This window comes from Fistularia commersonii, chromosome 19, assembly GCF_037954325.1.
Source record: "Fistularia commersonii isolate RoL2024-O1a breed Wild chromosome 19, RoL_Fcom_v1.0, whole genome shotgun sequence".
Classification (NCBI taxonomy): domain Eukaryota; kingdom Metazoa; phylum Chordata; class Actinopteri; order Syngnathiformes; family Fistulariidae; genus Fistularia; species Fistularia commersonii.
The window spans coordinates 12,707,924-12,735,058 of NC_141302.1; the positions used below are offsets into that span (position 1 = coordinate 12,707,924).

At 49.1% G+C, this 27,135-nt stretch overlaps 2 protein-coding genes across 4 annotated transcripts in view; one reads left to right on the forward strand and one right to left on the reverse strand.

Moving 5' to 3' along the window:
• Positions 1-2,845: 2,845 nt before the first annotated feature.
• mad2l1 (MAD2 mitotic arrest deficient-like 1 (yeast)) lies at positions 2,846-4,940 on the forward strand. Its single transcript, XM_086166176.1, has 5 exons — positions 2,846-2,972; positions 3,646-3,792; positions 3,883-4,003; positions 4,209-4,312; positions 4,403-4,940. The coding sequence occupies exons 1-5, from the start codon at positions 2,909-2,911 to the stop codon at positions 4,573-4,575; spliced, it is 609 nt and encodes a 202-aa protein (XP_086022302.1). The 5' UTR covers positions 2,846-2,908; the 3' UTR covers positions 4,576-4,940.
• Positions 4,941-6,538: 1,598 nt separating this feature from the next.
• Positions 6,539-27,135, reverse strand: part of pde5ab (phosphodiesterase 5A, cGMP-specific, b) — a 36,185-nt gene continuing 15,588 nt past the window's right edge. For 2 of the 3 annotated variants that reach the window (XM_086165844.1, XM_086165841.1), the window contains exons 3-22: positions 26,457-26,630; positions 23,256-23,345; positions 23,057-23,128; positions 22,791-22,880; positions 22,585-22,722; positions 21,946-22,013; positions 18,505-18,613; positions 18,322-18,406; positions 16,491-16,666; positions 16,328-16,387; positions 15,229-15,375; positions 14,364-14,489; positions 14,075-14,169; positions 13,882-13,969; positions 12,945-13,045; positions 12,476-12,553; positions 12,255-12,318; positions 9,166-9,240; positions 8,423-8,506; positions 6,539-8,335 (exon numbers count right to left, since the gene is read on the reverse strand). In XM_086165844.1, coding sequence (XP_086021970.1) covers positions 8,216-8,335; positions 8,423-8,506; positions 9,166-9,240; positions 12,255-12,318; positions 12,476-12,553; positions 12,945-13,045; positions 13,882-13,969; positions 14,075-14,169; positions 14,364-14,489; positions 15,229-15,375; positions 16,328-16,387; positions 16,491-16,666; positions 18,322-18,406; positions 18,505-18,613; positions 21,946-22,013; positions 22,585-22,722; positions 22,791-22,880; positions 23,057-23,128; positions 23,256-23,345; positions 26,457-26,630 — 2,040 coding nt within the window. In that variant the 3' untranslated portion in view covers positions 6,539-8,215. The remainder of the gene's footprint in view (positions 8,336-8,422; positions 8,507-9,165; positions 9,241-12,254; positions 12,319-12,475; positions 12,554-12,944; positions 13,046-13,881; positions 13,970-14,074; positions 14,170-14,363; positions 14,490-15,228; positions 15,376-16,327; positions 16,388-16,490; positions 16,667-18,321; positions 18,407-18,504; positions 18,614-21,945; positions 22,014-22,584; positions 22,723-22,790; positions 22,881-23,056; positions 23,129-23,255; positions 23,346-26,456; positions 26,631-27,135) is intronic. The other variant, XM_086165842.1, reaches the window with a different exon arrangement.

Genomic DNA, 27,135 nt, shown 5'->3' on the forward strand with positions numbered 1-27,135 from the left:
CAGATGATTCCATCTCTTCCTGCTGCTGCGGAACGACCTCAAACATCTGCAGGGCTAATGCTAACGTCAGCTGGGTTGGCTATATTGTATTTATTATGGTTAAAGGTCACTGGGAGGCTGGAGGCGGGGCTTAACCTGTATCGGCCACCTGTCAATCAGTCTCCAAGGGATGATAAGTATTATAGAATTATAAAAGCTAAACAGAAATGCTACATGCAGCAGCTAATTTCTGTAATGTATGTCACCACATCATCTGCAAATGATCACACCTTCCCCTCCACAGCTGTGATGTGACAGCTGTGACACAGTAGTGACAGCTAACCACAGCATTAGCACCACCCGTCACTCCTCTGTCCGACCATCGTCAATGGCATTGAACAGGAAGTCCGATGGATGTCAAGGACACGGGAAGTGTCCTTGACAGGGGGTGGAGGCCCTGCCCCCTGCTGGCAAGCCAAAATGAATGCGGTCACAGGAAATTATGTGGGAGGAGAAAGGGGGAGGTGTGACGCACACACGCTATTGCGCTCATCTAATTGATGTCAGCTTTGACTTGGTCCGACTCGGGGGAGGAAGGTCAGAACAGGAACCGGATCCACACACCATGTAGAGAACCCAGATGTCCCCGACCCCACAAACCAACGCCTACGCTGAGGAACCTCCAGGCAAAGAAGACGCTCAACCTCAGATGAAGGATTTGAACCATAAACAAACTCCAGCTGGACATTGGAAGGCAGGAGGTAGCCACACAGCAGTGGAGCAAAAGTTGCCAAAGGTGTAATAACAATGTAATAACTGCATAGTAACAATTTAAAAATCCTTTGTTAATGTAATTCTGTCGGTTGGCTTGAGGTTAAAGTGGGGGTTTTCTGATGGAGAAAAATTACGGTCTCCAGTCAATCAATAAAACATCATCCACATCTTCCTCTGAAGCGTGGACACTTCCCGTAAATGAATGATTCCTGCAGGATTCCCTCCCTCACTCTCTCACACAGTCTAGCTTCCTACTCATCACCTGCTGAAACACAAAGACAACTTGAGAAGATCTGCAGCAGGTCCTGGCCCTGCAGCGACCCCCGCTGGCTGGTGATCAGCCCAACCTGTATTAAAAGATCACAGAGGAAAATAAGACACATTTCGAAAATACTGTCCTATTCTAATTTCTTTATATTGTCCTGAATATTTCGAGGTTCTCCAGGTTCCTCCCACAGTCCAAAAACATGCAGGAGCTTCATTGGAGACATTACATTGTCCAGACATGTGAATGAGAGGATGAATAGTTGTGTCTCTATATGACCTGTGAATGGTATTGATAATGAATGAAAGAATGGATGGATGAATGTCCCTACTTGACTCTTAAAAATGAGATGAGCTTCCCGTTCCCGTGGCTGCAGCGGTGACACGCTGCCTCTTAGTGGACAAGGGTGGTCTTTGGATCCTGCAGCCCCTCACCGCCAAAGGGTTCCTCTGGGGGTACCTCAAAAGCAATAAATTCATAAATCACAACATATGAATATTTTGGGATCTTCATATTTTCTTGTCAAAAGTAAGAACATCAAAAACTGGAGAAGTAAACAAATCTGTCAGTACATATACTACCACTACTTCACAATCATTTTGCAGACGTTTTCCACCAAAGCAACTTACAGTGGAGATGGCATGGACTGAACCCAGGACCTCAGACATGCGCTCTACCACTGAGCTTAACATGACATATTACTACTACTGCTACTAATAATAATAATAACAGTAATTCTTCTTCCTTTTCTCCTTTAATAATAATAATAATAGTAATAATAATACATTGGGATGAAGAACATATCATCTTGGAGAGGAAGGAGAGGAATGAAGGTTAGTTGTGGCAAGACAGAGTATATGTGTGTGAATGAGAGGAACTCGGGTGGAACAGTGAGGCTACAGGGAGTGGAGATCAAGAAGTTGGAGGATTTCAGGTAGCAACGGAGAGTGTGGAAAAGAGGTGAAGAGACGGGTCCAAGCAGGTCGGAGTGGGTTGAGAAAAGTGTCAGGGGTACTATTCGATAGAAGACTATTATCCAGAATGAAAGGAAAGGTGTGCAAGACAGTGTTGAGACCAGCGATGCTGTAGGGACAAGAAGCATTTACAATGACAAAAGACGGGAGGCATAGCTAGAGTTCGCGGAGATGAAGATGCTGATGTTCTCTTTGGGAGTGACCAAGATAGATAGGATCAGGAATGAGTCTATCAGAAGAACAGCACATGTTAGATGTTTTGGAGAGAAGGTCAGAGAAGCTAGACTGAGATGGTTGGGTCATGTACAGAGGAGGGATAATGAATATATTGGTAGACGGATGCTGGAATTGGAGCTGCCAAACAGGAGGTCTAGAGGAAGACCAAAGAGAACATTTATGGATATCGTGTGAGAGGATATGAAAGTAGTTGGTGTGAAAGAGGACGATACAGAGAATAGGGTTACACGGAGAAAGCTGATTCGCCTTGATGACCCCTGAAGGGAAAAGCCGAAAGGAGAAGAAGATACATACTGTATATATGTGTAAAAAATATATATTTGATGGTAAAAGCTTCTCATGTTTTTGAACCATTATACACGTGAGGTCTTTATCCAAACAAGATTAAATCAGTTGAGTATTCCGAAGTCGGGGTGTTTTTGAAAGGGTTCCACGTGTTTTACCTGCGTTCTCCGTCTCTGTCCTGTTGCTGTTTTGCAGTCCCTTGTTCGTGACTTCCGGATAATAAAGTTTTCTTTGAACAAAAAAAAAAAACACACTGTAAGCGTTCTTTTGCGCCTGCGCAGTGGAGGCGGGTCGAGAGATTTCAAATTGAACGGCGGGTAGCCGAGGAAGAAGAGGAGGAGAAAACACACACACGCTCACGCAAGTCGAAGTTGGAAGCGACCGAGGGGAGAAAATGACGAGCACACTGAAAGGAATCACCCTGAAAGGCAGCGCGGAGCTGGTGGCCGAATTCTTCTGTGGGTATCCCCGCCGAAAACCACTCCTTTTACTGGTCCTTAGAGCGTCGAACACTAATTTGCATCTAGCTCGGCTGTTAGCATAGCTGGAGCTACACTTAGCAAGCCCCCCCCCGCCCGGTGTCGGATAATATAGTCAGATTAGGTGACCGGGTGAAACCGTTGATAACCGTCCACTCCGGCGGGTCACCGCAGTCCGTTCGGGTCGGTTAATGTCCCATGTTTAGCCCCTTGGTCTTCGGTTGGGTATTATCTCACCGCTCGAACTAGGACTTCGCCGGTGAGCAAACCAAACGCCACCGTCACCGTCCATTGAGCTTTTGTTTGGTGCGTTTAGTTTAAATGCCACTGCAATCCCGGTGAACGCCTCAGAGTAACCTCTCTATAATAAGAACGCTTTTAAGTTCATTTATTTATGTTTTATTGATTGTATCAAAAGTACTTGTGCAATTTTTATGAACATAATAGATGTTATGTAATCTGGCCTTCATTCCTGCATTATGTAGAATTATGAGGTTAAAAACAAATGCATATTTATCCCAGGAAGCCTCCGACTTTAAAGGTGGTTTTAAATGAATCAAACTGACCAGCCATCCCATAAGAACCTTAAAGATCAGTTGATCAATCAGCTGCTGTCGATCATCCACTTACTTCCTGCCCTTTGCACCCTCAGCCTTCGGCATCAACAGCATCCTGTACCAGCGGGGCATCTACCCTCCTGAGACCTTCACCCGGGTGTCCCAGTATGACATGAGCCTGCAGCTCACCACTGACCCCAAGCTGAGGAACTACCTCAACGACGTGGTGTCCCAGCTCAAAGGTACGCGGGCGGTGATCTCACCTGTTGTCACAGCAACTCCCATGTTCAGATCGTTGAGTTTTACCGTGTGTGTGTGTGTGTGTGTGTCAGAGTGGTTGTTCGAGTGCACGGTGCAGAAGCTGGTGCTGGTCATCACGTGTGTGAAGACCAACGAGGTGCTTGAGAGGTGGCAGTTTGACATCGAGTGTGACAAGTCGGCCAAGGAGACCAGGTGAGAACCTAAATAGAACCCAGTTCTCCTCGCAGGAACCTTCGTCTTCAGCACGGGGGAATCCAGACCCTGTAGGTGGAGAAACTGCTCGCCTGAGAGTTGATGATTTCGCAAGGGACGGGAAGTCAGCTGATTGAGAGCCTGATCAGTTTATTGACGGCAGAGGTTTGATTGACATGTGCTTGGCTCTGCCCCTTTCCTCCAGCGCTCCACGGGAGAAATCCATCAAGACCATCCAGGACGAGATCCGCTCTGTGATCCGTCAGATCACGGCCACCGTCACCTTCCTGCCGTTACTGGAGACCACCTGTGAGTGACCCCCCCCCCCCCCCCCCTCTCCTCACTAGCCCTGCCCCCACTCGCCCCACCCTGACCCCGCCTCCTCCCCCTTTTGCCCAGGCGCCTTCGACCTGCTGGTCTACACGGACAAGGACCTGGAGGTACCAGAGAAGTGGGAGGAGTCGGGCCCGCAAATCATCGATTGCTCGGAGGAAGTGCGTCTGCGCTCCTTCACCACCTCCATCCACAAGGTCAACAGCATGGTGGCCTACAGGAGGACGGACTCTGCTTGACCCCGCCCCCTTGACCTCACCCCCTCTGGTCTGTATCTCTGACCCCGCCCCCTGATGCCCCGTCTGTCTGTTTGTTTATATCTGTGGCTCCGCCCCCTCTCCCTCCACTGGTGTAAATACTTCTCCTCTTTTAGAGCCCCCACCCTCTCCTCCACTTTTAGAAGCAAATATTAAAAACAGAAGGTTGTTGGTTCTGACCTGAGTCTTCCTGAGTCTTCCCATTTCCTGTCAGTCATCTTCCTGAGTCTTCCACCCACTTCCTGTCAGTCTTGTGTTCCAATGTCACATGACAGGAAGTCATTAAGGTGTAGAAATAAAAGTAAGGGAGGAGAAGTGAGAAGGATCCTTCACATAAAAAGGGGGTGCAGCGTGTCACACAAGTCCTGCCCCCTTTTCCTGTGTGGGTCCAATATTCGCGGATACCCTATCAATTCCCTGGCTCGTCATGTACTAGCATGTTCTACCAATGTTTGTTTTGAGTACTCATTGGACAAATGTTTCATTCATTCATTCATTCTGAACCCTGGTTGGAGCCAATCACAGCTGACACTGGGCTGAGGGGTGGGGATTAATGTTGGCATGTCAGCTGTCAATCGTGAACCTGGAGGAAACACAAGTTCTCCCACTGCTGGAACCCTCAGCCTCTGTCCTCGTGTTGGAGCAGGATGTCTGATGGCGCCACCTGCTGGAAGGTCTTGTGGATGACCTCAGAACCAGTGGGGCCTGTAGATCCAGGCCAGAGGTACTAAAACCTCTAGTATCTCCAAACATCACTCAAAGTACCTCAAAGGAAAATGTGTAGTACAGTGGAATTAAAGCGTCTAGTTCTCCTGGACATTCTCTGGGTTCTAAGGACTCAAGAGTCTAAGAATTTAGTGAGTTCTAAGGGTTCTGGGGCTTCTAAGGCAAAGGTGGGCAAACTACGGCACTGGCCATATCTGGACCGTTGGTAGAGACAGCAAGTATTTTATGTCCTGAGAGCAAGAGGCAATTTGAATAAAATAGCTTATCACACAGGACAGTGAAGTGATGTGCCATGTTGAAGTAATTGCCAAACAACTTAACTAGCAAGGTAAACAAAAAGCGGAGTCATTTACATTATATTCTTTGGGACTGGACAAAAGCAGTGACATATAGAACACCGCTCAGCTTTTAATTATAATCAAAGGGACTAATGAAAATTTCGAGATAACTGAAGAGTTTTTGGCAAAGGAATCCCTAAAAGGAAAAGCACAGGGAGAGGATTTTTATAACAACATGTGAGCAGTCCTAAAAAGGCACAAGCCACCTTGGAGTACACTTGTCAACATTACCACAGATGGATCACCAAATCTGACGGGGAAAAAACGTCAGGCTGCTCAAAAGAATCCAGGACAGTGAAAGAGGACAGTACTTTTCCTACTCCGCATAATTCGCCAAGAAGCACTGTGTAAATCCGTGTTGCAGGTTGACCACGTAGCAACACCAGTTGTGATACCCTGTTGACTTGATTTGAGCAAGGGGACTCACTGGTGTCAGTTTATTCATTTTCTTGAAGAAACTGCTGCTGATCACAGCGACCATTCTAATGTCCGCTTCTAAAGCATGCCAACGAGTGCGGGAGCTCAAACAGGAGATTATTACATTTTTGGAGCTACTTGAGAACACCAACACCAATTTTCCTGAGCTGAAAGACAGATTGGCTTTGTGATTTAGCCTTTACTGTGGACATACCGTCATACATGAAGCTACAAAGGAAAAATCAGTTCTGGGCTTTCAAAGGACTCAATATTCTCAGGGTTCATTAAGCCTTTAGGGTTCTGGGGTTTCTAAGAACTCAAGATTCAAGGATTTTTTTTTTTAAGTTCTAAGGATTCTGAAGGTTCAGAGGACGCTCATGGTTCTAGGAGCCCCAATGGTTCTGGGGTGGTCAGAGGGTTCTGAAAGTTCTATGGTCGTAGGTGAGTAAAGACCAGATGTCATGTTCTCTCTCTATTTCTTTATTTCTGTAAATGTGACTTCCTGTCCAGAAGGACGACGTCATGGTAGAAACTAATAAATATAGAAAACAGCAATAAATACGGAACGGAGTGGAAGAGAAACGCTACAGAGACTACAAAGGTATGTGTGAGAGAGTGAATGTGTGTGTGTCTAGATTCAGTGGTCCTCTAAAGTTCACTCCCTGTGACATTCCGAGTTCTCCTGAACGCCACTCTGTGCAACGATACAATAAAAAGGTTGAATGCTAAATGTAGCTTAGCTTAGTGCTGCCGTCGTCTTGGGTGATTGACAGCTGGGGTGGGGGGTGTGTGTGACAAGTCTCACAAAGTTCAGTGAAATGAGCACAAAGAATGAAGACAATACAACGTGACCCGTCAATCATCTCACCTGTCAATCTTAGGGTACTCGGATCCCCCAGGCCATACTCGCTGTATTTCACTGATGGGGCAGAGCTGCAGTAATCTGGATACTAGGTACTGCAAGCGGGTTAGTTCACAGTGAGGGGTCTTGGAGGAGCTTGGATGGTTGCCTTGACGATACGTCCAGGACCAAGCTTCAGTCCCCTGGTACTTCCTGCTCTACCTGCTTGCTAGTTCCACTTATCTTTGAGTACTAGCAGTCACTACTTGGCTAGCTGTTTTCATGTGTGACATATAGCAACGTGAGGATGCTAACACTACAGGCGCCACCCACCCAACCCGAGCCCATCGGACTTCCTGACTTGAAAGAAGCCGCTAGAAGTTTCGTCTGGTCCAAACGCTGCTTATTCGTGTCACCTGTTTGGCCCAGTCACTTTGACAAAGTTAGCGCCCAGTGTGCTGGAGCAGGGAACTCCTCCAACCTCCTGGACATCAGTCGCCACCATCCCAGCATCCGCATGTGATCCCCTCATGTCTTTTATTTTCAAAATCCTGACAGTCTGTTCTGTTCAAACTGCTGCTCCTCTATCAAGAAATCAACAGGCATGCCAATGGAGATCGGACGCCTCTGACAACACTTCGCTAACGTGTTCAGCACAGGCCCCTGCATGGTTGCAGTGGCGATCATCCATCATCTCATGAAGAAAGCTCTCAGGTAGGATGGCAGACTGGCTAAACAACAGAATAAGCTAGAGTTAGCAGAAAGGCTAGTCTTAACAAACATAAGTTAGCGGCCTCTACTGAGTTTGCTAACTCTCAGGTGATCAACCACTGGCTAACAGGTTAGCTATCTGCTGTCACTGCTAAGCGGCCTGCGGCTGAGACATAGCAGTGGGAATGTTACCACAGAGGCTAAGTGAAGCTATGATAGCTAAGGTTTGTGAGTCAGGGTTGCATGAAGGCAAAAACAACAGTCGTGATCAAGGTGCTCACACCTTAAATCTGGGTCCCTGCTCCTTGTTGTTTCCCGGCTGACTTGCTACAACAACACTGAAGCACTGTTCCAAGTACCTTGCGGTTCACTTCCTGACAGAATGTGGGTTGGGGATTTGGTATGTATTGAAAATAGAATTTAAAGTATCACTATGAGCTGAGGTCGCCTACGCCGAAGCCAAACATGTTCCCCCGTCCCCCAGTTCCCCATTCACGGTTCCAATCCACCCTGCGGGTTGTTTGCCCGTTTACACATTATGCTAATTTCACGGGTGTTTGTGAGACAGGGCCGGAGCATCGTGCTGCCGTCACACCAGTCCATTGACCGGGCCTTTCTCGCACTCCTCAGCCAAACGCTTCCAATGTTGTCGGTTCCTCTGGCATCCCTCCAGCAGGGGGCAGCAGTGCTCCGACATCCCCGCCAAGGTCTGCGGCAGCAATAGAGAGGGAAAGACCCAGACTTCACTATCAGGTGTCTTTGCAGGAAACGGGATGCAGTCAGGCAGGGGAGTTACCTCGTAGAGCTGGATGCAGATGGCGTCGATGAAGGACACCTGCATGCTGGGGATCTTGTCCCTTTTCTCACGATTCATCAGGTCCTAGAGGTGGAGAAGGAAGTGGAATTTGGATCATTGCATGTAAAACTTCACAGGAAGTGAAAGCCACTTGTTAGAAGATTCTGGAGGTCTAGTGACAGGGAGTACGTGTCATATCAAGATGCACGTCCAGAGATGAACGTGCAGCTGCCGGAATCAGGATTTGAATGAAGAATTTCCAATGAGATGTGCTAACACTCACTGTGCTAAGGTAACCAGCACGCAGCCAGTTTAACAGAGGGGCGTCTATCATCTGTTTGACTAAAGCTGTCGGGGAGAGTAACCATGTCTCCCAAATATTTTCCCTATTCTAGCAAATTCATCCACAGACGCTAAGCTAGCAGACAGAAACAACCTGAACCCATTCAGAATCTCTGGTATGCTATCACCGGAGCAGATGATACCAGTGTTGAATGACATCAGGACAACATATCACAGTAAAGGTCCATCAGTCACATGTTGAATTGAGTATGTTCTTCAGATAAAACACCCGGGTCTTTCAGTGTGACAAAACTGCTTCCTATCTCTCATTAACACTTTGATTAGTAGCATGTAGCATGCCCTGTTGGACAAAGACTAAAATTTAAATGATCCAGAATGGATCCCTGGGGAGTTCCTTGGGTCAGTATGGACCCCCTGAAACCACTTCCTGCTCCACTCACGCTTGGCTCGATTTTCAGCTCCTGCCTCTCCTTGTCACCTTGTTCGAAGAACTCGGTGGCCACCAGCTCGGCGATCTGCATCGAAGGACAAACACAGGAAGTTAGTCAGCAGGAGGATGGAGACATAGGTTCGTTCCTCTGGAAACATCCAGCTGTAGAAATACATTCTTGACAGGTAAGAAGGGGAGTTGTCAGTAAGCGGAGTCCGTCATTTAACGACCCAGAAAGACAATATGAGGTGGCGCATGTTAGTCATGTGACCAGGTGGAAATAAAGAATCCCCTCAGATTATGTGCAGGAAGGGAGCCAGAAGGTTGGGTGGGATGGGAGGTGGACCCTTCCAATGCAAAAGACGCCTTTACTGGAAAAGATGGAACCCCTTCACTTTTGGACCGATTTTGAGACTAGCAGTAGTGGACCAGTCGGAATCAAACTACCTTACATATGCAGTCGACAGTGACCTTCTGATGAACGTCCTGACTGAGACGGACCTCCTGCTGCCAGAATCAGCACAGTGGACTTGTATGCAGGGAGAAGATCGGCACAAGAAGGGCGAGAGGGAAGAACCAGCAGCAGTGCAGACAGAAAAGAAGGAAAACTCCTGGGTGGAGATGTCACGAGGACGAAGAGGAGGAGGGCTAATAGTCACTCCGAGTTAATGGTGTCCATCTGTTTACACAGAGACAAATGAGGTCGGACTGTAGCCCCGAGCCTCAGCCAATAGGACGGAGCCTTGAAATGAGACGGTAATCCTGGCTAAGCGCTGGAGACCCATTCAGCCGAAGCTCATTGTGCCTGATGTTAAACAAACACTTAGCATGAAGCAAATGCTAACGAGTGAGACTAACCGACTTGAAACAAAACACCAGGCATTTCACGTGCACATAGAGCACAGACGGCCAACACCTCCCCGGGGTCAAGACCGGATTGGCGAGGAGAGGAAATGGTAAACATCTGAGAAAGAGGGGAAACCAGAGACTAAAGTGGTCGCTTCTGTCACGGATAAGCTGGTTGGTTTTGTCTTGCTGTGCAGTCGTGATCCTCCACTTCTGTACTCTACAAGACCCTTCAAAAGAGCTCTCATTCCGATTGGACCCAGTTCCAGTCAAAAAAACCTGAGAATCGAGAGCCCGTCTTCTGTTGGATTTCGCCAGATGCCCCCGAGTTCTGCGGAATGTCGTGTTTCGTGAAAGCTGATTGTCTTCGGTGCAGATCGTAGCACCATGACAGTGCAGCTAACAGCCGCATCGCGGTTGCTAACGGTGATCATATGCTGTGAAGGCGGAGTTGCATTATAGCTAGAGTTGACTGGTACAACCACAAATCTGTTCTCTGATCTCAGCTGAGCATGAAACTGACCATGATGAAGGAGTACCCTGCGTCCAGGTTGGAGGCCAGACCCGGGCATTTTACGGCCCGCGGGCCACATCCGGCCCGTTTAGCTTTTTTATCCAGCCAGCCAAACTATTTTCTTTGAATATTTTAAAAGGAATTTTCAATCAATATTGAATTTAGAAATTCCTTATTTTTTACTTTTGTTTAATTCTGTATGGGTGATTACATACAAAATAATGATATATATATACTGCTCAAAAAAATAAAGGGAACACTTGAACAACACAATGTAACTCCAAGTCAATCACACTTCTGTGAAATCATAGTGTCCACTCAGGAAGCAACACAGATTCATTTTGACTTGTTTTAAGGACATTACATCAAAGTCGGATCAGCCTGGAGTTTGTTTTTACACTTTAATTTTGAGTGTGATTCCTAATCCAGACCTCCATGGGTTGATACAATTGATTTCCATGGATCATTTTTGTGTGATTTTGTTGTCAGCACATTCAACTGTGTAAAGAGCAAAGTATTTCATAAGAATATTTCATTAATTTAGATCTAGGATGTGTTTTTTAAGTGTTCCCTTTATTTTTTTGAGCAGTGTATATATAATGATCAGTAATAATTTTAAAGTTGAAATAAAATGCCAAAAAGTAAAATATTTCAATTGCAATTTTTATTATGTTCAATTTACGTGATACCTAGTTGGCCCGTGCACAAAAATCAAAAAAGCCAAAATAGGCCAAAATAATCGCCCATAGGACTACTTGGATTATGCTTCACAGTGAAAAGCTACTTCCTCCTCCAGCAGTTTGTCCACCGGGAGATGGTGAAGTGCGACAAGCACTCCGGTGTTACCAATGCCTTCTGAGGAGTCTCTGCATCATTTGGACCTGCAGACGCTGAACCGGCTAACAACTGACAATAATGTACCTCTTTCCCATTGCAGAGTACACAGGATCCAGTACACTGTCTGCCAAGAGTACTGCATATTGTATGTCAACAGCGGATTGTTAAGAAGACCTGGTTCTCCGGCAGGCATTTTGGGGACCTTTGCGGCCTACAGTATCGTGACAACGGGAATACTTTCAGGCATGAAAGCGCCAGGGAGCGGATTAGTATGTGTGTGAACGTGTTTACCACCGGGGTGTTTTTCAGGTGTTACCTGAGGACACGAGGACGGGGGCACAGCTGTTTTTATTAACAAGCACGACACACAAGAGCACACACACGTTTGCATGTCTAATGTCTCTCCGCTGAGCCTTGGGCTCCTAATGAGACGAGCGCTAACGAATGTCTCCGGGGAGACGGGAACGAACAGGGGGACGCAGGTGGGTGAAAGAAACGGTGAAACAAATGTTGCTCTGAGTGTTTGTGTGTTGCTTTCACACCACAAAAACAGACAGCGGATGTCCACGAGGCTGCCATCAAAACCGCTTAGCAAATGCTAACAGTTGAGCGGGGAGCAGAGGCCGTTCCCCAGGAAGTGGCTGACCAGACCGGAGTCGACGTCAAAACTAGCCCCTTAGCTGTTTTCTGCAAATGTTAGCAAGCGAATAGCAGCTATATTAGCATCCTCTACTCTGACGGTGTTTGTGGGAGATCGAGTCATTACAATCGTCACCGAAACTCGTCCAGGTCTTTTTGACAGTCCCCCTAACAGCTGTCGCCACCTGCTGGTCATACCATGTACTGCAGGGGTGCAAAGGTGGAGGGCGCTACCACCTGGTGTTTTTGCTGTGTATGCTTACCCTCTTCTGGACGGGCCAGGGCTTGGTGATGGCCGAGATGTCGCAGGCCGTCATCAGCATTGACCTGGAGGAACATGGAGCAGAGTTGATGGTTAAATGCATGAAACACCTAGCTTCCACCAGATCTGGGCGGGTTGTAATTTTGGCTCCATGTCAATATGTCTGAACCCACTTATCCCTGAGCCAAAGGTAAAGCCCAAACCCAGTAGATCTCCACTCACCTCAGCAGGTCCCGGTGGCACTCGTCCTCCCAAAGGAACTGGCTGTTCTTGGTGAGCTCGAAGAACTCGCCCCGCCTCCTGCCGATGCACAACACGGTTAAGAACCCCCCCCCCCCAAGGGATGAAGAACCCATCACGAGAACCTGAACCCTGAGATGCAGAGGGACGGTAGAAGGAGGCTGCACACTATACAGATGTTCCCGTCTGTCGTCTTCGGAAGCGGGGGGAGGTTCCGTCACAGACGGAGAACAACCTCCCTCTAATTGTTCCAAAATCAGATCTCCGGCCTCTGAATGTCCTGCTTCCATCTTGGTGGTGGGATGTACTCCGGCTCCTCACCGTACATCTCCATTTATTATATCTATAAATAACTGATGACTGAGGCACGTTGCCCCGAGTGACCTTCCTCCTCCTCCTCCTCCTCCTCCTCCTCCTCCAGGTCCATCTGGGCCTGACGGCAGGTACTTACTTCATGAACAGGGCAAGGTCAGTGGCCAGAATAGCCCTCTCGATCATCTTCAGCGTGGCCTTGTACTCGTCCAGGGACAGGCCGCTCAGGATCTGGTTCCCCTGGACACAGGAGGGGGCGAGGGGGGGGTTGATTAGCCGCCAAGGGGTTGCCGTGACGACAAGGAGAGCCGAGGGCGGGGGGGGGAAACACACATAATTTCACATGAATTAAACAACGGCCCACTAGAGTGTTTCCATCTTTTCCATTTCAAGTACCAGTTAAGAGGAGTGTGTGTGTGTGTGTGTGTGTGTGTGTGTGTGTGTCCACTCGTCCTGACCTGACCAGCGGCAGCAGGTTTGAGCTGCTGAAGAGCTCCAGGGGTTTGTTTCCAGGCCGCGAGGAGTTGAGTAACAGTGCTTTTAGCAGCACTCAGCTGTTAGCTATCCAGCTACGGCTAGCTATCCTCCTACAGCTACAGAACCTTTGGCCTTCATCGGTCCAGCAGATGGATGGAGCTTCTGGAGCGTGAACATCTTCAGCCTCAAAGAGCTATCACTGAAATGCTAAGGCTATCCATGAACCTTTCAAAACGCACAATTGGAAGATGAGGGTCGGGAGCGTGTCCATCCTGTGACTCCACCCTCAAGCTGCTGCACCAATGCCATCACCAAAGTTCAAGGGGGCGGAGCCAATCACAGCTGTTCTCGGGTTAAGGGGCGGGCTTAGAACTGGACCGGCCAGCTGTCAATCATCTAAGCATTCACCCTCTCATTCACACCTGTGGACCGGTTTTGGACTAAAGTTGGAGAATGTTAAGAGAGCCCAGGCTGGAGAACCTGGAGGACAGTGCACGGTTTGAGGTCATCCCTGTGCGGCCCAGCAGGGGACGCTCTCCTGCCATCTCCCCCTATGTGTGTGTGTGTGTGTGTGTGTGTGTGTGTGTGTGTTCACCTACCGGGCTGTTTAGGATCATGAGGCACTGGTCAAAGTGGTGATGCTCCATGGTGGAGTGGCAGTAGAGCTGCGCCAGAGGGTGGTCGCTTCTGGTCCACACACACACACACACACACACACACACACATGAAATGAGAACCAACACAGGAGCTACTCCCCACACCCCGCTCCTGGTGTTGCCATGGAGCTTCTACCTCTGGATGTAGGAGTTGTTGACCCCTCGGTGGTCCAGGTCATGGCAGAGCGTGGCTATCATCAGCGCCAAGATCTCCAGGTCACTCAGGCTGCTCTGTGGGGGGGGTTAACACCAAAACTCTACCTTCACACAGTAGAAACTCCTTGGCCATCCAGCATCTGCGACCACGAAAAGGTCCTGTGACCTTTAGAGACTCTGGAGGGCCTCTGTTTGAGTGGGCGGAGCCAAAATGTGCCCCTCAGCTGTCAACCGGACATGGTAACGCGGGCCCAGCTGGTGGGACTGACCTGCAGGCGTCCGGACTTGAGCAAGGCAAACATGCACTGCGCCGTGTTGAAGGCATGTCTCCAGTTGTGGTAGGCGACATTCTTCCTGTAATTCTTCTTCACGCTCAAGACCCACTGGCACAGGTTCTAAGACACGCAGAACCACAGAAGCCAGGGGTGAGACGAGGAGGCGTGGTCAACAAAACACAACCAATGATGTGGAGAAGAGGGCAAGAGACGGGGCTTAACCTGGACAGGTTAGCTGTCAATCATCCTAACCCTATCATTCACATCTGCTGACAATTTAGTCTTCAATGGACTAAATGGAGAGAACCTCTGAGGAGAAAACAGAAAAATCTCCAAAAATTTCTACTCTACAAAAATGGCCAAATGGAGAGAAATAACACCTCAGTTTGCTGAGCAGAACCGCTGAGGAGAACTCCTATGTTCTATGTGGACCGAGACGGAACTGGAACCTGAACCAGGGTCAGAGCAGACACGATGAGGAGGTCATCTTCATCGTGAAGAGGCCAGGTGACTCTACAGGGACAGGAGCGCTATGACGGCTAACGAAGAAGCAGCTGTTCCTTGACATGTATGCTTAAGGAGTCATTGCGTCGGGATGAGGTTCTGTATGAAGGCCGTGCTGGTCTGGGACACGTGCACGGGTTCCAGCTGAAGGCTTTTTAAGGAGCCAAGCAGGAGAACCCCTCTCTGAAGGAACCCTTCTCTAACTGAGCTGAAGGAGTAAGAGTTCATTTTAGCAGAAGAGTTCTCCAGGGTTCTTTTCAGGTTCTCCGAATATTTTCTCTGTGTGTTTTTGGGTTCCCGTGACATTCTATCATGCTCTGGCTCTCTTCTGTGTGATGGTGGACATTAAACGTACCGTGTGCTTCATCTGGAAGGTCTGGACCAGGTTCAGATCCACAAACATGCGCACGGCACCGAAGATGGTCTCTGAGTCAGAGAGCTCAAAGTCACTGAAGCTGAAGTCCAGGAGGTGCAGGGACTGGGCCGACGGGACAGTGGCTGCCTTCACACACACACACATACACACACATACAAACACACACACACACACACACACACACACACACACACACACACACACACACACACACACACACACACACACACACACATCACTACTGGCACTACATGCTAATGCTACATGTTCCAATTATTTTCACTAAAATTACTTTTTCGGAACCAGCGTGATTTTAGTCCTTTCACATCACATCCTATAATCACAGCTAGCTTTGGTTGTCTAGCTTTGCGAGAATTAGATGCTGAAAACTCATCAACAAATGCTGGCGCGCTCTTCCATGATTTACATCAAGGGTTATATACATGTGCAGAAGCTAATGAAGCTAGCATAACTTGGTAATGCTAGCTTCTGGAGCAGTAACTCTGTCATGCAGTTAGTGTGAAACAGTTAGCATTACATTTCCTAATGTGGGACCGTTAGCGTCTGGCAGGTGGTACGCTAGCAGATAACTGGATAACTTGTGACATGGGGGGGGGCGCTAAAGAGGTTAGCATCACATTAGCATCAGGTTAACATCAGTGCATGCTTTAAGGTCCGAGTCCTGCTTTAAGGTTCAAAATTCTGGTATTATGATCTGTCTGTGTGGGAGAGGCAGACCATTTAAACACAGGCTTTAGATGGGATATTCAGTAAAGTGATTAGCATTAGTAGCGGTAGTAATAGTAATACTAGTAGAAGTAGTTGTAGTAATTGTAGCATTAGTAGCAGTAGAGACAATATTAGTAAAATCAGCAGTAATAGTAGCAGTGGTAGCAGTAGTAGTGGTAGTAGCATTGGCATTATTGGAAGTGGCAATAATACTAATAGTAGCAGAAGTGGAAGTGGTGGTAGTAATAGTAGTAAGAGTAGTAGTAGTATTGGGATCAACACCCCCTCCCAGCTGTTGCCCTTGACGACGGCCTGTTGTGTGTCTGCTGAATGAAGAAATTCAATTTACCGCGGTTACCTGGAGTTCCCGAGACTCCTCCTCAGCTGCAGAGGCGTGGTAGGAGAGCACCTGGAGGACACACACATGCACGAGGTGACAGGAAGTCGACTTTCAAAATTGATCGAAGGGTGTGGATCCCGCCCTAGTTTTCCTGCGTGTGTGTGAGGCCCACCTCTAGCGTCACCTCCTGCTTGGCCATGGCTCGCTCCACCGTCTCGTACATCTGTGTGTTCTGGATGCCGAGGCCGCAGAAAATTGCGAAGGCCTCCAGGAACTGCTCGTCGTTCCTGTTGAAGGCCCTGGTTCCACGCGAGGCCTCGTCCATCTTGTTCACCAGCTGGCAAACACCTGCGTGCATGTACACATGCACACGCCCATGTGACAAGTTGTCCAGAAAATGACGCAAGTTGTCCATCAATGTAGCTTGAGGCGTAGGCGCCTGGATTGCAATGAACTGACACCATCTTGGTAGGAAATGTCGCGGTGACCAGATTGATTTGCCCACAGACACCAAGATGGTAGAACACCGGGTTCTAACCGGTGCTTTGAGTCTAAACCCGGACCTGAAGCCATCAATGGTCAACTTTTAGGGCGCAGATCTATAGCCGACCCCGGAGGTAGAGCATACCCTGAGTGGGGCTGCAGCCAACCTGAGTTGCAGGGTTTACCCATGTGGGACTAGAACCAATCCCAGAGGTAGGGTTTACCTATTGGTGGGGCTGGAGCCAATCATAGAGGGGGACATTAGCCCCTGGACAAGGTTGTAATCGCAGAGGTGGGCTTTACCTCTGGGCAGGTATGGAACCAATCCCAAGGGTGGTGTTTAATGGTTACCTGGCATGTCCATGTCCCACCATGTCGTTGTCGTCCCACCTGATTGGTCTAAAAGTGAGAAGCTCCTCTTCGACCACCCTGAAGGGGTTAACTGTCTATCCACCCCTCGCCAAGGACGATGGCGCCCGTCCAGCGATCACTTAGGAGCAGCTGCAGAACATCGTCTTCCCGCTCCGACTGTTTATGGTGTTGGAGGGACCCGCTTGTCTGCAGGCGTATTAATAGAACGTCTGATGGTTCTCAGGCTCGCCGGAGCCAGAAGGTCAGCCAGCGCTGAGAACACGTCTGTGAAGGGAACCCACTTCTACCGAGCGCCTCAAATCATTACATCCATTCAACCAGCTCCGTCAGCCAGGGGCGAAACAGTTAGCTGACCCTGCAGAGTTCTCACGCCAACTGGTTCTCCAGACCCAGGTTCCCCCCGGACAGCACGAAAAGAACATTCTGTGGTCATCCCTTTCCAGAACCCCTCTGTTCGGATGATTTTATTGCCACGCTATTTTTTTTTCGGTTCTTTAAACAATGTTAATCAAGCCTCTTTCTCAAGGTTCCCCTTTACTTTTGTTTACTTCTTTGGTTCTGACACAACGATCAGACGCGCTCTGGCTTCTTGTCGCTAACTTAACTTTGTACCATATCTCGAGCACAGTTAGCAATATACAATCATTACTGCCTGTGTTTAGACCCTGCTAGTTTTTAGCGTGCAGTGCTAGTAGACGCTGGGTTTTGACTAGCAGCTGGAGTCCAAGTGCGACCACGGGCATAACACATGAAAATCCTGACGTTAGAATGAGGAGCCTGGGATGGCATGGCTCATCTTCTTCAAGCAGGCAATGTTTGACAACCCCAAATAGGACGCAAGGAGATCCTTGCATCTCTAATGCAGAGGTTTCCATAGAGAAGACATTAATCGGCATGAAACAAAAGGAGGGGATGGGCCCACCAGTAGAACTTGAGCTGCTTTGATCGATGAATCATCGGGTCTCTCTGGATTCCACGGAGGAACCACAAAGGACCCCTCGTGTTGTATGGCGCTCATCCCTCGCTTAATTATGCAGATGATAGCAACAGCTGAAGAAGGGAGGCCTCTTTGAAGCTCGGTTTAGGCCTTTTGCTGCTGTTGTGTTATATTTTTGGGAGGGGGTGTTTGTGATTCGGTGAAGCTCTACCTATGACTTTGTCCTTCTTGCCGTTCCTGATGGGCGCACAGAGCAAACTCTTGATGGGCCTCCCGCTGCCATCCGGCTTCTCGCTCTGCCAGGGGGGGGGGGGGGAAAGAGTGGAATCAGCCACTAGCAAGGGAGGGGTAAGAAAGGTGAGATTTTCACAATAAAAGCGAGGAGGCATCGCACCGTCCAGGGAAAGCGCTGGTCCTCGGCAACATCTGCGATGTTGAGCGGCTGCATGGTGTTCTTTACATACTGAGCATACATGTAGTTCATCCGGCCCACATCGTAATCCCTGTGGAGACATGGGGAAACAGACAGGTCCATCATACAAGAGGAGCTGGAGGCTTGGCGGGGGGGGGTGATATATGGCTGAACCACCCCCCCACACCGGGCCTCCCACTTCACGCTGCTTGGAATGTGATGCCGCAGAACTGTGGCCGATTCTAGCTCTGGAGAACCTTCTGCCTGAATTATGCGGTTGTTCCGGGGTCTGGACTCTAAAAAAAGGCAGCTGACTGTCACTTAAGACCAAGTCCCCCCCCCCATTCAAACCGCTGCTCACCTCCACATTGACAGCGCCGGCTGCGGGGTCGCACCTGGGGTCAACCCCCCCCCCCCCACCACAAAGAAATCCCATTTGTCAGTCAACATCTTTGTTATCTTTAGGTGGTCGGAGGCAGATAGAAGGCCTCTTGATAAACGGTGGAAAATGGAAACATGAGGTGGAGGCCAGACAGGGATACGTGTATGTGTGTGTGTGTGTGTGTGTGTGTGTGTGTGTGTGTGTGTGGTGGAGGGGAGGGGGGATGCTGGAGTGTGTTAGTGGACTATGGCCTGGATGACAAATGGGAACCGGGTGGGTTTGGGCGGAGGACAGGCGGTGGATTTGGAACATCCTATCCAGCAGCGTGGGTGTAATGGGGTTAGGGCGGGGGCTCCACCCGGAACACTCCAACCCCTCACCCAAACACACTCCAGGCTGCTTCCTCGCCGCCCGTAGTCCGGGTCACGGGGTAAGAAAACCCCGATTGCCCCCCTCCCCCCCCCCCCCCCCCCCGCTTCCCTTCCTGCTCTGGTGAGACGAACGCCGCACCACTCCAAAGCTCCGCCCCCAGGTTAATGTCATTACAGTAAATGAATGTAACTGTTCTGGCTGACTAACGTTGCTCCCCCCACCAGGGTCCACTTGGACCGACCCAGCTCTGCCCTGTGGTGGCCCTCATGGAGGAAGTCCAGCGCAAACAAGGGAGCTATTTAAAGAGCGCTCTTGAATCTGGACTTGGAGATGGAACATCTGGTCTGTCTCAGATGGACTCTTCCAGCCTTCTTCTGGCCCTTCACGTGACCAGAGTTGCACTTTCACACAGAGCCCGAACAGCAAACAATACCGACTTTCCTTTTCCAGGGACGGGGAGCGTCCCGACTGGCTGACGCCTCTGCGGGAAGAACCACATCGAATTGGTTCAGGGCTGTCTGACAGCCCTAACCTTTAAGAAACCAACTCTGAAAGCAGATGAGTTGGCACGATCTGGTTCTCCAATCCCAGCTGTCGTTCAAGCGAGAGGCAGGCTCTAACCGGGATGGGTAAACTTTCAATCACCCCACCATTGACCCTCTCATTCACACTTGTAGACAATTTAGTGTTCTCAGTGAACCTGGAGAGAACCCAGGCAGGAGAACATTCAGAGAACACATCCTGCTTACAGAGCACAAGTTTGGTGTTACAGGTTCAGCTAATCTCTGTCACCTGCAGCCATCAAATTCCACCTCCTGCCCTTTTCAGTTCAGTTTGTCATAAGCGAATGAAGTCATCAATTGATCTGCATATGAGTTTCAGGAAGGACATACCGACTGGTGTACAAAGGAGGAATGTACCAAGTGGAATACTGGGGAGGAACATACCAACAGGAGAACCAAGGAGGACCCCACTGACTGGGGAACTGAGTAGGAACAAACTAAATGGCATACCAAAAAGTGCCAAACAAACTGTCTAAACTCTAAGAACCAACGTAAGCTTCTGTGGGAGATGGGCAACACCAATCTGCACACTCTTGCACCATCTGATTCCACTACGCTTTTAGGGTTTAGCTTGAGTTGCTATGTAGCAATCCCGGGGTTTGGGGGTAACTCCACCAAGGAAGTGTAGGGAGCAAGGACAAAGAAAATTCTCGAATCTAAAATCAGATTATAGCTGATCTACCTTTCAACCCGCCACCCCCTCCCCCGCCGAAAGGCTGGATGGAGGTCGGCAAGGGGTGCAGCTGGAGCTTCCACCAGCCTGGTAAAAACTCCCACTGTCTCCACTCACCCCCCCCACCCATGCACCCATCACCACTCCCAACCTCCTTTTCTAGTCACCTCCGCCGCAACAACTGACGAGTGGCTATTTTTGGGAGCGGCTGTTGTTGCCAAAGGGAGCGCGGGGAAAACAAGAGCCGTTAGCTGCTTCAGCATCTGCTCCTCAACCTTAGCTGTGACAGTTTAATGTCCACTCCGCTTAGCAACTTCCTTTTGTTAGCAGCGCTACGTCCAAACAGATCGTTACTCAGAACCATCAGGAGAGGATCCGCTGACAGGAAGTCAAAAACACTTCGGGGGAGGAGGGAATGAAAGCCTCTTAATGATTTACATTGGGTCAAGAAATGCTCTTTGTAGCAGTTTTGGCTAGCCCCTTCAGGAGTCGCTGACGCTCCATTGTCAGCTAGCGGTAATAGCTCCCTTTACCCCAATGGGCCTAACCAATTTTGGGAGAAAACTGACTCTTGTGCACTCTGTTTGACTCCATCTGCATAGCAACACTTAAGCTAGCACCACATCATCGCTCAGTTACAGGTTAGCTAGGTTTACTTTGGCAGTTGCTCACACACGCTTCCCTCTGTGGAACTGTAGCGCTTCTCACAGCTTCAGAGGATCTCGGAAGTAGATAAATAACATACAATGATGTGACAACAAATAGTTGAGTATTTTAATGTGTATGTTGTATACATGTGGAGTTTATTGTATGCTTTTTATTTGATGCCATTGTAGCTCACCTTGTATACCCAAGCTAACATATGCCTATCTGTTTGCATCCTAGCATAATCAGCCTCCTGGTATCATCAATTGCTCTTTTTGCAAACTCTTAACTAGTCTTTAGTATGTTTTTTCTGTTAGTTTTTTAACTTTGCTTGATATAGTAGCCGACTTTAGCCTAGCATTAGCATATCACAACCTACTTTATACTATTCATGGTTGTTCATACTTTGATATGTATGTTTTATATTTCTATTATAACACTGCTATTACTGATGAGTTAGTGGTGCTAACTAGTAGTTAGGCACAGGACGCACAGCAGGAGGTAGGTCGCACCTGCCTGACATTAGAACCAGGAAGAGGGAAGCTGTTCTGACAGTCAAGGACCTGCCGCTCAAACAGCTGGTATGCTCTACATGTGCTGCTTCCCCACACATGCTTACCCGAAGGATGCTAACCTAGGGATAACCCCCTGCTAGTACCCCCACCCCCCCGCAACAAAACTGGAGGAGATAACCGGGTCTGTTTCCAGTGAAGCTGGAGTTTGCCTCAGGGTGGGTTGTGTGTGTGTGTGTGTGTGTGTGTGTGTGGGGAGGGGGGGGTAATAATTACCTCTTGGGGGCATCCAGGACGTTGCTCAGCTCCTCATGTTCCATGTGGAAGACGCTGGAGAAGGAGTTCTGCAAAATAAAGGACACAGAGGTCTGTCTGAGGACTTTGGAGGGGGGCTTCTTTGGGGGGGCAGGATTGAACGCCGCAGTCACACAGGCTCTTTGTAACCTGGTAATAGTCTGATCCTGTTGGGCTTTCCTGGACCCGCCGGCTCCCTTGTGGCCTTAAGTTGGGCCGTCACAGTGAAAATGCAAAACACACACACCACCCGGGGGGTGGGGGTGGGGGTTCTGCCCCCCCCCCCCCCGACGGTGATCTACGGGGGCTGGTTCCTGCCAAAAGCTGAGTTTATTCCCACATTCCTCTGATCTCCCCCCTTATAGGGACTTGTTTTCTCTCCTCCGCTCAACTTCTGCTGTTTCCACTTTTAAAAGGGTGTGTGTGTGTGTGTGTGTGTGTGACCCCGGTAGTAAAGCTGCCGGACACTGTCCCAATATTGTGACAGTCCATCCAGCAGGACCAGGTGGAGTCCGAGTCCTCGCAGAGGACATGGAACATAGAACTCTGCCAACGTTCCCAGAGGAGGTGGAGGAATGTGTAAGGGTGAATGTGTGTGTGTGTGTGTGTGTGTGCACTCACCATGGAGTCTTCGTCAGCGATGAAGACGGTGCAAGCCTCCGCCTGCATGAAGGACAGGATGGTTCCTGCAATCCTCCTCAGCAGGACCTCCAGGCTCTGCTGCTCCTCAAGGATTAGACTGGCCAGGTTCAGAAGCACCTGTGCACGGACACATGGTCACACACACACACTTACATGCGCGCACACACGTGCACAGGTGTGCTCACCTGGTTGCGGCGGTTCTCCAGCTGCGAGGTCTCGTAGAGCTGGGCGTTGTGCAGGACTATGCCTGAGAATGTCAGGTAGGCTGAGAAGTCCTGCAGATGGGGAGAACATTAGAACCCAGGTGGAACGCAGGGGGAACCAGGTGCAGATGGAGAGATGGAACCCAAAACAGACAGATGATGCTTCTGGTCTGCTTTGTTGAAGTGAAAAGGGGCAGGCCAGAGGTCAGAGGTCAGAGAGCAAGATTCCAGATTGCATCTTTACCGACCTTCTCGTCCTGATCCGTGAAGGCACCATCCTCTCCGCACTTCTTGTTGATGGCCTGGGCCACGCCCACCACCTACAGGAGATTGGCAAGGCCATCAGGAAGCTCCGCCTCCAGGATTAGGCTCTGCCTTTGACAAACTTTGTGTGTGTGTGTGTGTGTGTGTGTGTGTGTGTGTGTGTGTGTGAGTGTGTTGTCTCACCTCGTCCCTGTGGTTTTTTATGGGCAGGCAGAGGATGCTCTGGGTCTTATAGCCGGTGATCAGGTCCACCTCGGCATTGAATCGGGGGTCCTGTGGAGAAGGAGCATAGACAAGCTGTAAGGCCATGAGCCTCCATTTTTGCAAACTCAGAATAGTCTGAGGCCTTTCCACCATCCACGGCCACTTCCTGTCTCTACTCTGAAATTCTGAGAACACAGCAGGAAGTGACGCCAGCTCTTGCGGTTGTTCCTGGAGGAGGACCTGAGTGCTGGACTCCGCAACTTCTGTGGCTGAATTCCAACAGAGTGGAGGCATCTGGGACCTGTTCTGGACCTGGGCCCTGGGGCTGGGGGTCCAGAGGTCTGAATGGCTTGCGCTGGCATTGGACAAGGACAACCGTAACAAGATTCTGTCCAGGATCAAGGTCTAGTCCTGGATCAAGGTTGCATACTGGATCAGAGGTACCTCCTGGACTAAGAATGTGGTCTGGACCGGGGATGTACCCTGTGACCTGGATCAGGGACATCTGATCTGGATAATGGTCCTGTCCTTGATTCGGAAGGCATACCTGGACCAGAAATGTGGTCTGGACATACTCTAGTTGAAGGACTTGCCTGGGTCAGGCACTTGTCCTGGATCAAGGTCCTGTCCTTGGACAGGGATCTGACCTGGATAAGGGTCCTCTCTTGGAATCAGAAGGCATACTGGATCATGGATGTTTCCTAGACCAGGGGGAATCTCCTGGAACAGGTTTCTGATTTGATTTAGGTCCAGTCCTTGCTCAAGGGTGCTTACTGGATTGGGTTCAGGTCCTGGATCAGGGGCATGTCTTAGAACTGGAACATCGTCTGGACCATGGATGTACCCTGGGTCAGAAACTTGTCCAGGACCGGGAAGATCTGAGCTGTATAACGGTCCTGTCCGGGATTCAGAAGGTGTACTGGATCAGGGGTGTGTCCTGGACTAGAAATGGGGTCTGAACCATGTACAGGTCTGGATCATACATGTTTCCTGGACCAGTGGCATGTCTTGGACTAAGAATGTAGTCTGAACCATGGAAGTGTCCCGGGCCACAGATGTATCCTGGATGAGGAACAGGTCCTGGACCAGAATCCAGTCCCTGACAAGGATATTATCCGACCACCTTGAAGGTCCGGAGGGGTTGACCTCCTCTCTGCACAGTGAAGGCATTGATTACCCCCCCCCCCCGACCCCCCCCCCCCAAGGCTCCTGTAGATTGGTTTGGCCCGAGCTGATGCCAAACACCTCAGCCGGAGGGTGGGGGGTGGGGGGCAATGTAAACAGACATAGCGGGGGTGGGGGCAGTTTGGGGAAGGGGGGGGGGGGGTTCAGACCTGGGTGACCATGATTCCAAGCAGTTAATGGGAAGTTAAAGAGCCAATCAGAGCGATGGGAGACACTCAGATGACGCAGATGGACTTCCTGGAAGGAGTATCAGGTTCTGCTGGATGTGTGTGTGTGTGTGTGTGTGTGTGCGTATGTGTGTGTGTGTGTGTCCATGCGCATACACACTCCCGCTATTCATTTTCACACACAGGGTGCATGTTGGACAATTGCGAGCACCTAAAATCACACTGGACACTTGAAGGCTCTCACCTGGATGTGAGAACACACACACACAAACACACACACACACACACACACACACACACACACACCCTTATTGAGTGCCAAATGTGTAGGTGGACCTTAAGGTTACTAATCTCCTCTAACACATCATCCTCATCTTCATCATCATCATCATCATCTTAAACAGCATCATCAGCTTTTTCTGTATCATCATCACTTTTATCATCTTCATCATCTTAATCTCCATCATCATCTTCTTCAACATCATCGTTATCTTCATCATCATCTTCCAACTACATCATCCTGCATCAACTTTATCTTCGTTATGATCATAATTTTCATCTTCATCATCATCATCTTCGTCATCTTTGTCTTCATCCTACAACATATTCATCATCATCTTCATCTACATCAGATTGGCTGGCAACCAGAGGACAAACGTGCACGCTCGCTCCCTCTCTCAAACACACACACACACACACACACACACACACACACACACACACACACACACACACACACACACACACACCAGTTGCAGAGGTTCTCAAAGTCCAGGCAGAGGAACCCAGGTTCTCCACGGAGGAGAACCCTGGAGTCACATGACTGACAGGAGAGAAACCCAATCCTGCAGGAGGTCAAAGGTCAGAGGGCTGTGAGGCAGGAGATGTCAGAAGAGTGTGTGTCAGTGTGCGTGTGTGTGTTCTACAAGTGTGTGTCATTGACTTCTGTTTGTGTGTGGTCTTTGTGTGTGTTTGTGTTCTATGTGTGTGCGTTCTATGTTTGTATCTATGTGAGTTTCTGTGAGTGTCCTGTATGAGTGTGTATTCAGTGCATGTTTGTGTACATGTGTGTGTTATTGTCTTTGTGCGTGTGTGCTCTCTATTCACTTGTGTGTGTTCTATATGTGTGTATGCATGGATGTCTGTGTGCCACTGTCTTTGTGTTTTTCTGAGTATGTCCCTGTCAGTATGTGTGTAGGTTTGTGTGTTGGATTATTCTGTTTATGTGTGTATATATGTGTGTGTCTGTGTGCGTTTTGTGTGTGTCAGATTATTCTGTGTGTGTGTTCTATGTGAGTCATTGCTTTCTGAGTGTGTTCTATTTGTGTGTGTCTGTACATTTGTGTGTGTGTCAGATTATTCTGTATGTGTGTGTTGCTCTCCAAATGTGTGTCTGTCTGAGTGCGTGTGGCTATGTGTTTGTGTGTGTGTGTGTGTGTGTGTGCTTGGACCTGAGGGTAAAAGTAGATCAAAGAGGAACACACACAAATACAAACACACACGCAAACACACTAAAGGGGTCAAACAAACTCCACCCTCTGGTATTAAAACGATTTTGTCCTGAAACTGAATAAATCTCAACATCAATAATTTTCAGAGCTGTGTATGTGTGTGTGTGTGTGTGTATGTGTGTGTGTGTGTGTGTGTGTGTGTGTGTGTGTGTGTGTGTGTTTGTGAAGATGAATTCCTGGCCTGAACTTTGCTGGCCTTCTTTGATCCAGCTCTACCTCTGCATGGGCTAGAAACCCGACTATAAGTGCACACACACACACACACACGCACATGCACGCACACATGCACACGCGCACACACACACACGCACACTCACCTCGTAGGCGTTCCTGATGTTGAGCGGCTGTCCCGTGGCGGCCACATGTCCAACAATGCCCTTGTTCCAGTCCAGCCGGATGCAGTTGCTGCAGGACTCCTCCAGCGTCGAACCCTCAGCCACGTCGAAGAGGCGGCTCACCAGGAACTTCCTGTTGGAGCTGTCCTCACACACCTCCACACACACACCCAGACACGTGCATGCCGCTCAGTTTGCAGAATGGAGGAACAGCTGTGCGACTCCAGGCTAACGTTAGCTGCCGTGGGCTAACTGACAAGCCCTGCCATGTTTTCCTGGTGGTTCTCGCATCTTAGCCTAAGCAGAAATCACAGCTAACAATGCTAGCCTGGCTATTGTTGGTGCTAGCTTTCAGAGCAAAAAGGTAACTGGGTAGTACCTCTCAAGTCAGAAAGAATACCGTATGTATTTAAGTATGTATTTTAACCTAAAGGTACTTCTAGTGCCCTCCAAAGTACATATATTACCTGACAGAGTGCTTTAGTTTCCTGAATCTGAAGTAATTTGCAGCCTGGTACCAAACGACGTACAGTACTTAAGTTTGGTTGGCTGTGCAGTACTTGGGGGTGGTGTGATGCAGGAGGTAGAAAATTCCTGGTTCGATTCCCGGCTCCTTCTAGTGTGTCAACGTGTTGTTGAGCAAGACACTGAACCTCTAACT

Bases quoted from the DNA above. Each gene is read 5' to 3' on its own strand.
- mad2l1 (XM_086166176.1), top strand. From the start codon at position 2,909: ATGACGAGCACACTGAAAGGAATCACCCTGAAAGGCAGCGCGGAGCTG. The intron at 3,793-3,882 runs GTACGCGGGCGG...TGTGTGTGTCAG, and splicing joins CGTGGTGTCCCAGCTCAAAG to AGTGGTTGTTCGAGTGCACG. The intron at 4,313-4,402 runs GTGAGTGACCCC...CCTTTTGCCCAG, and splicing joins GCCGTTACTGGAGACCACCT to GCGCCTTCGACCTGCTGGTC.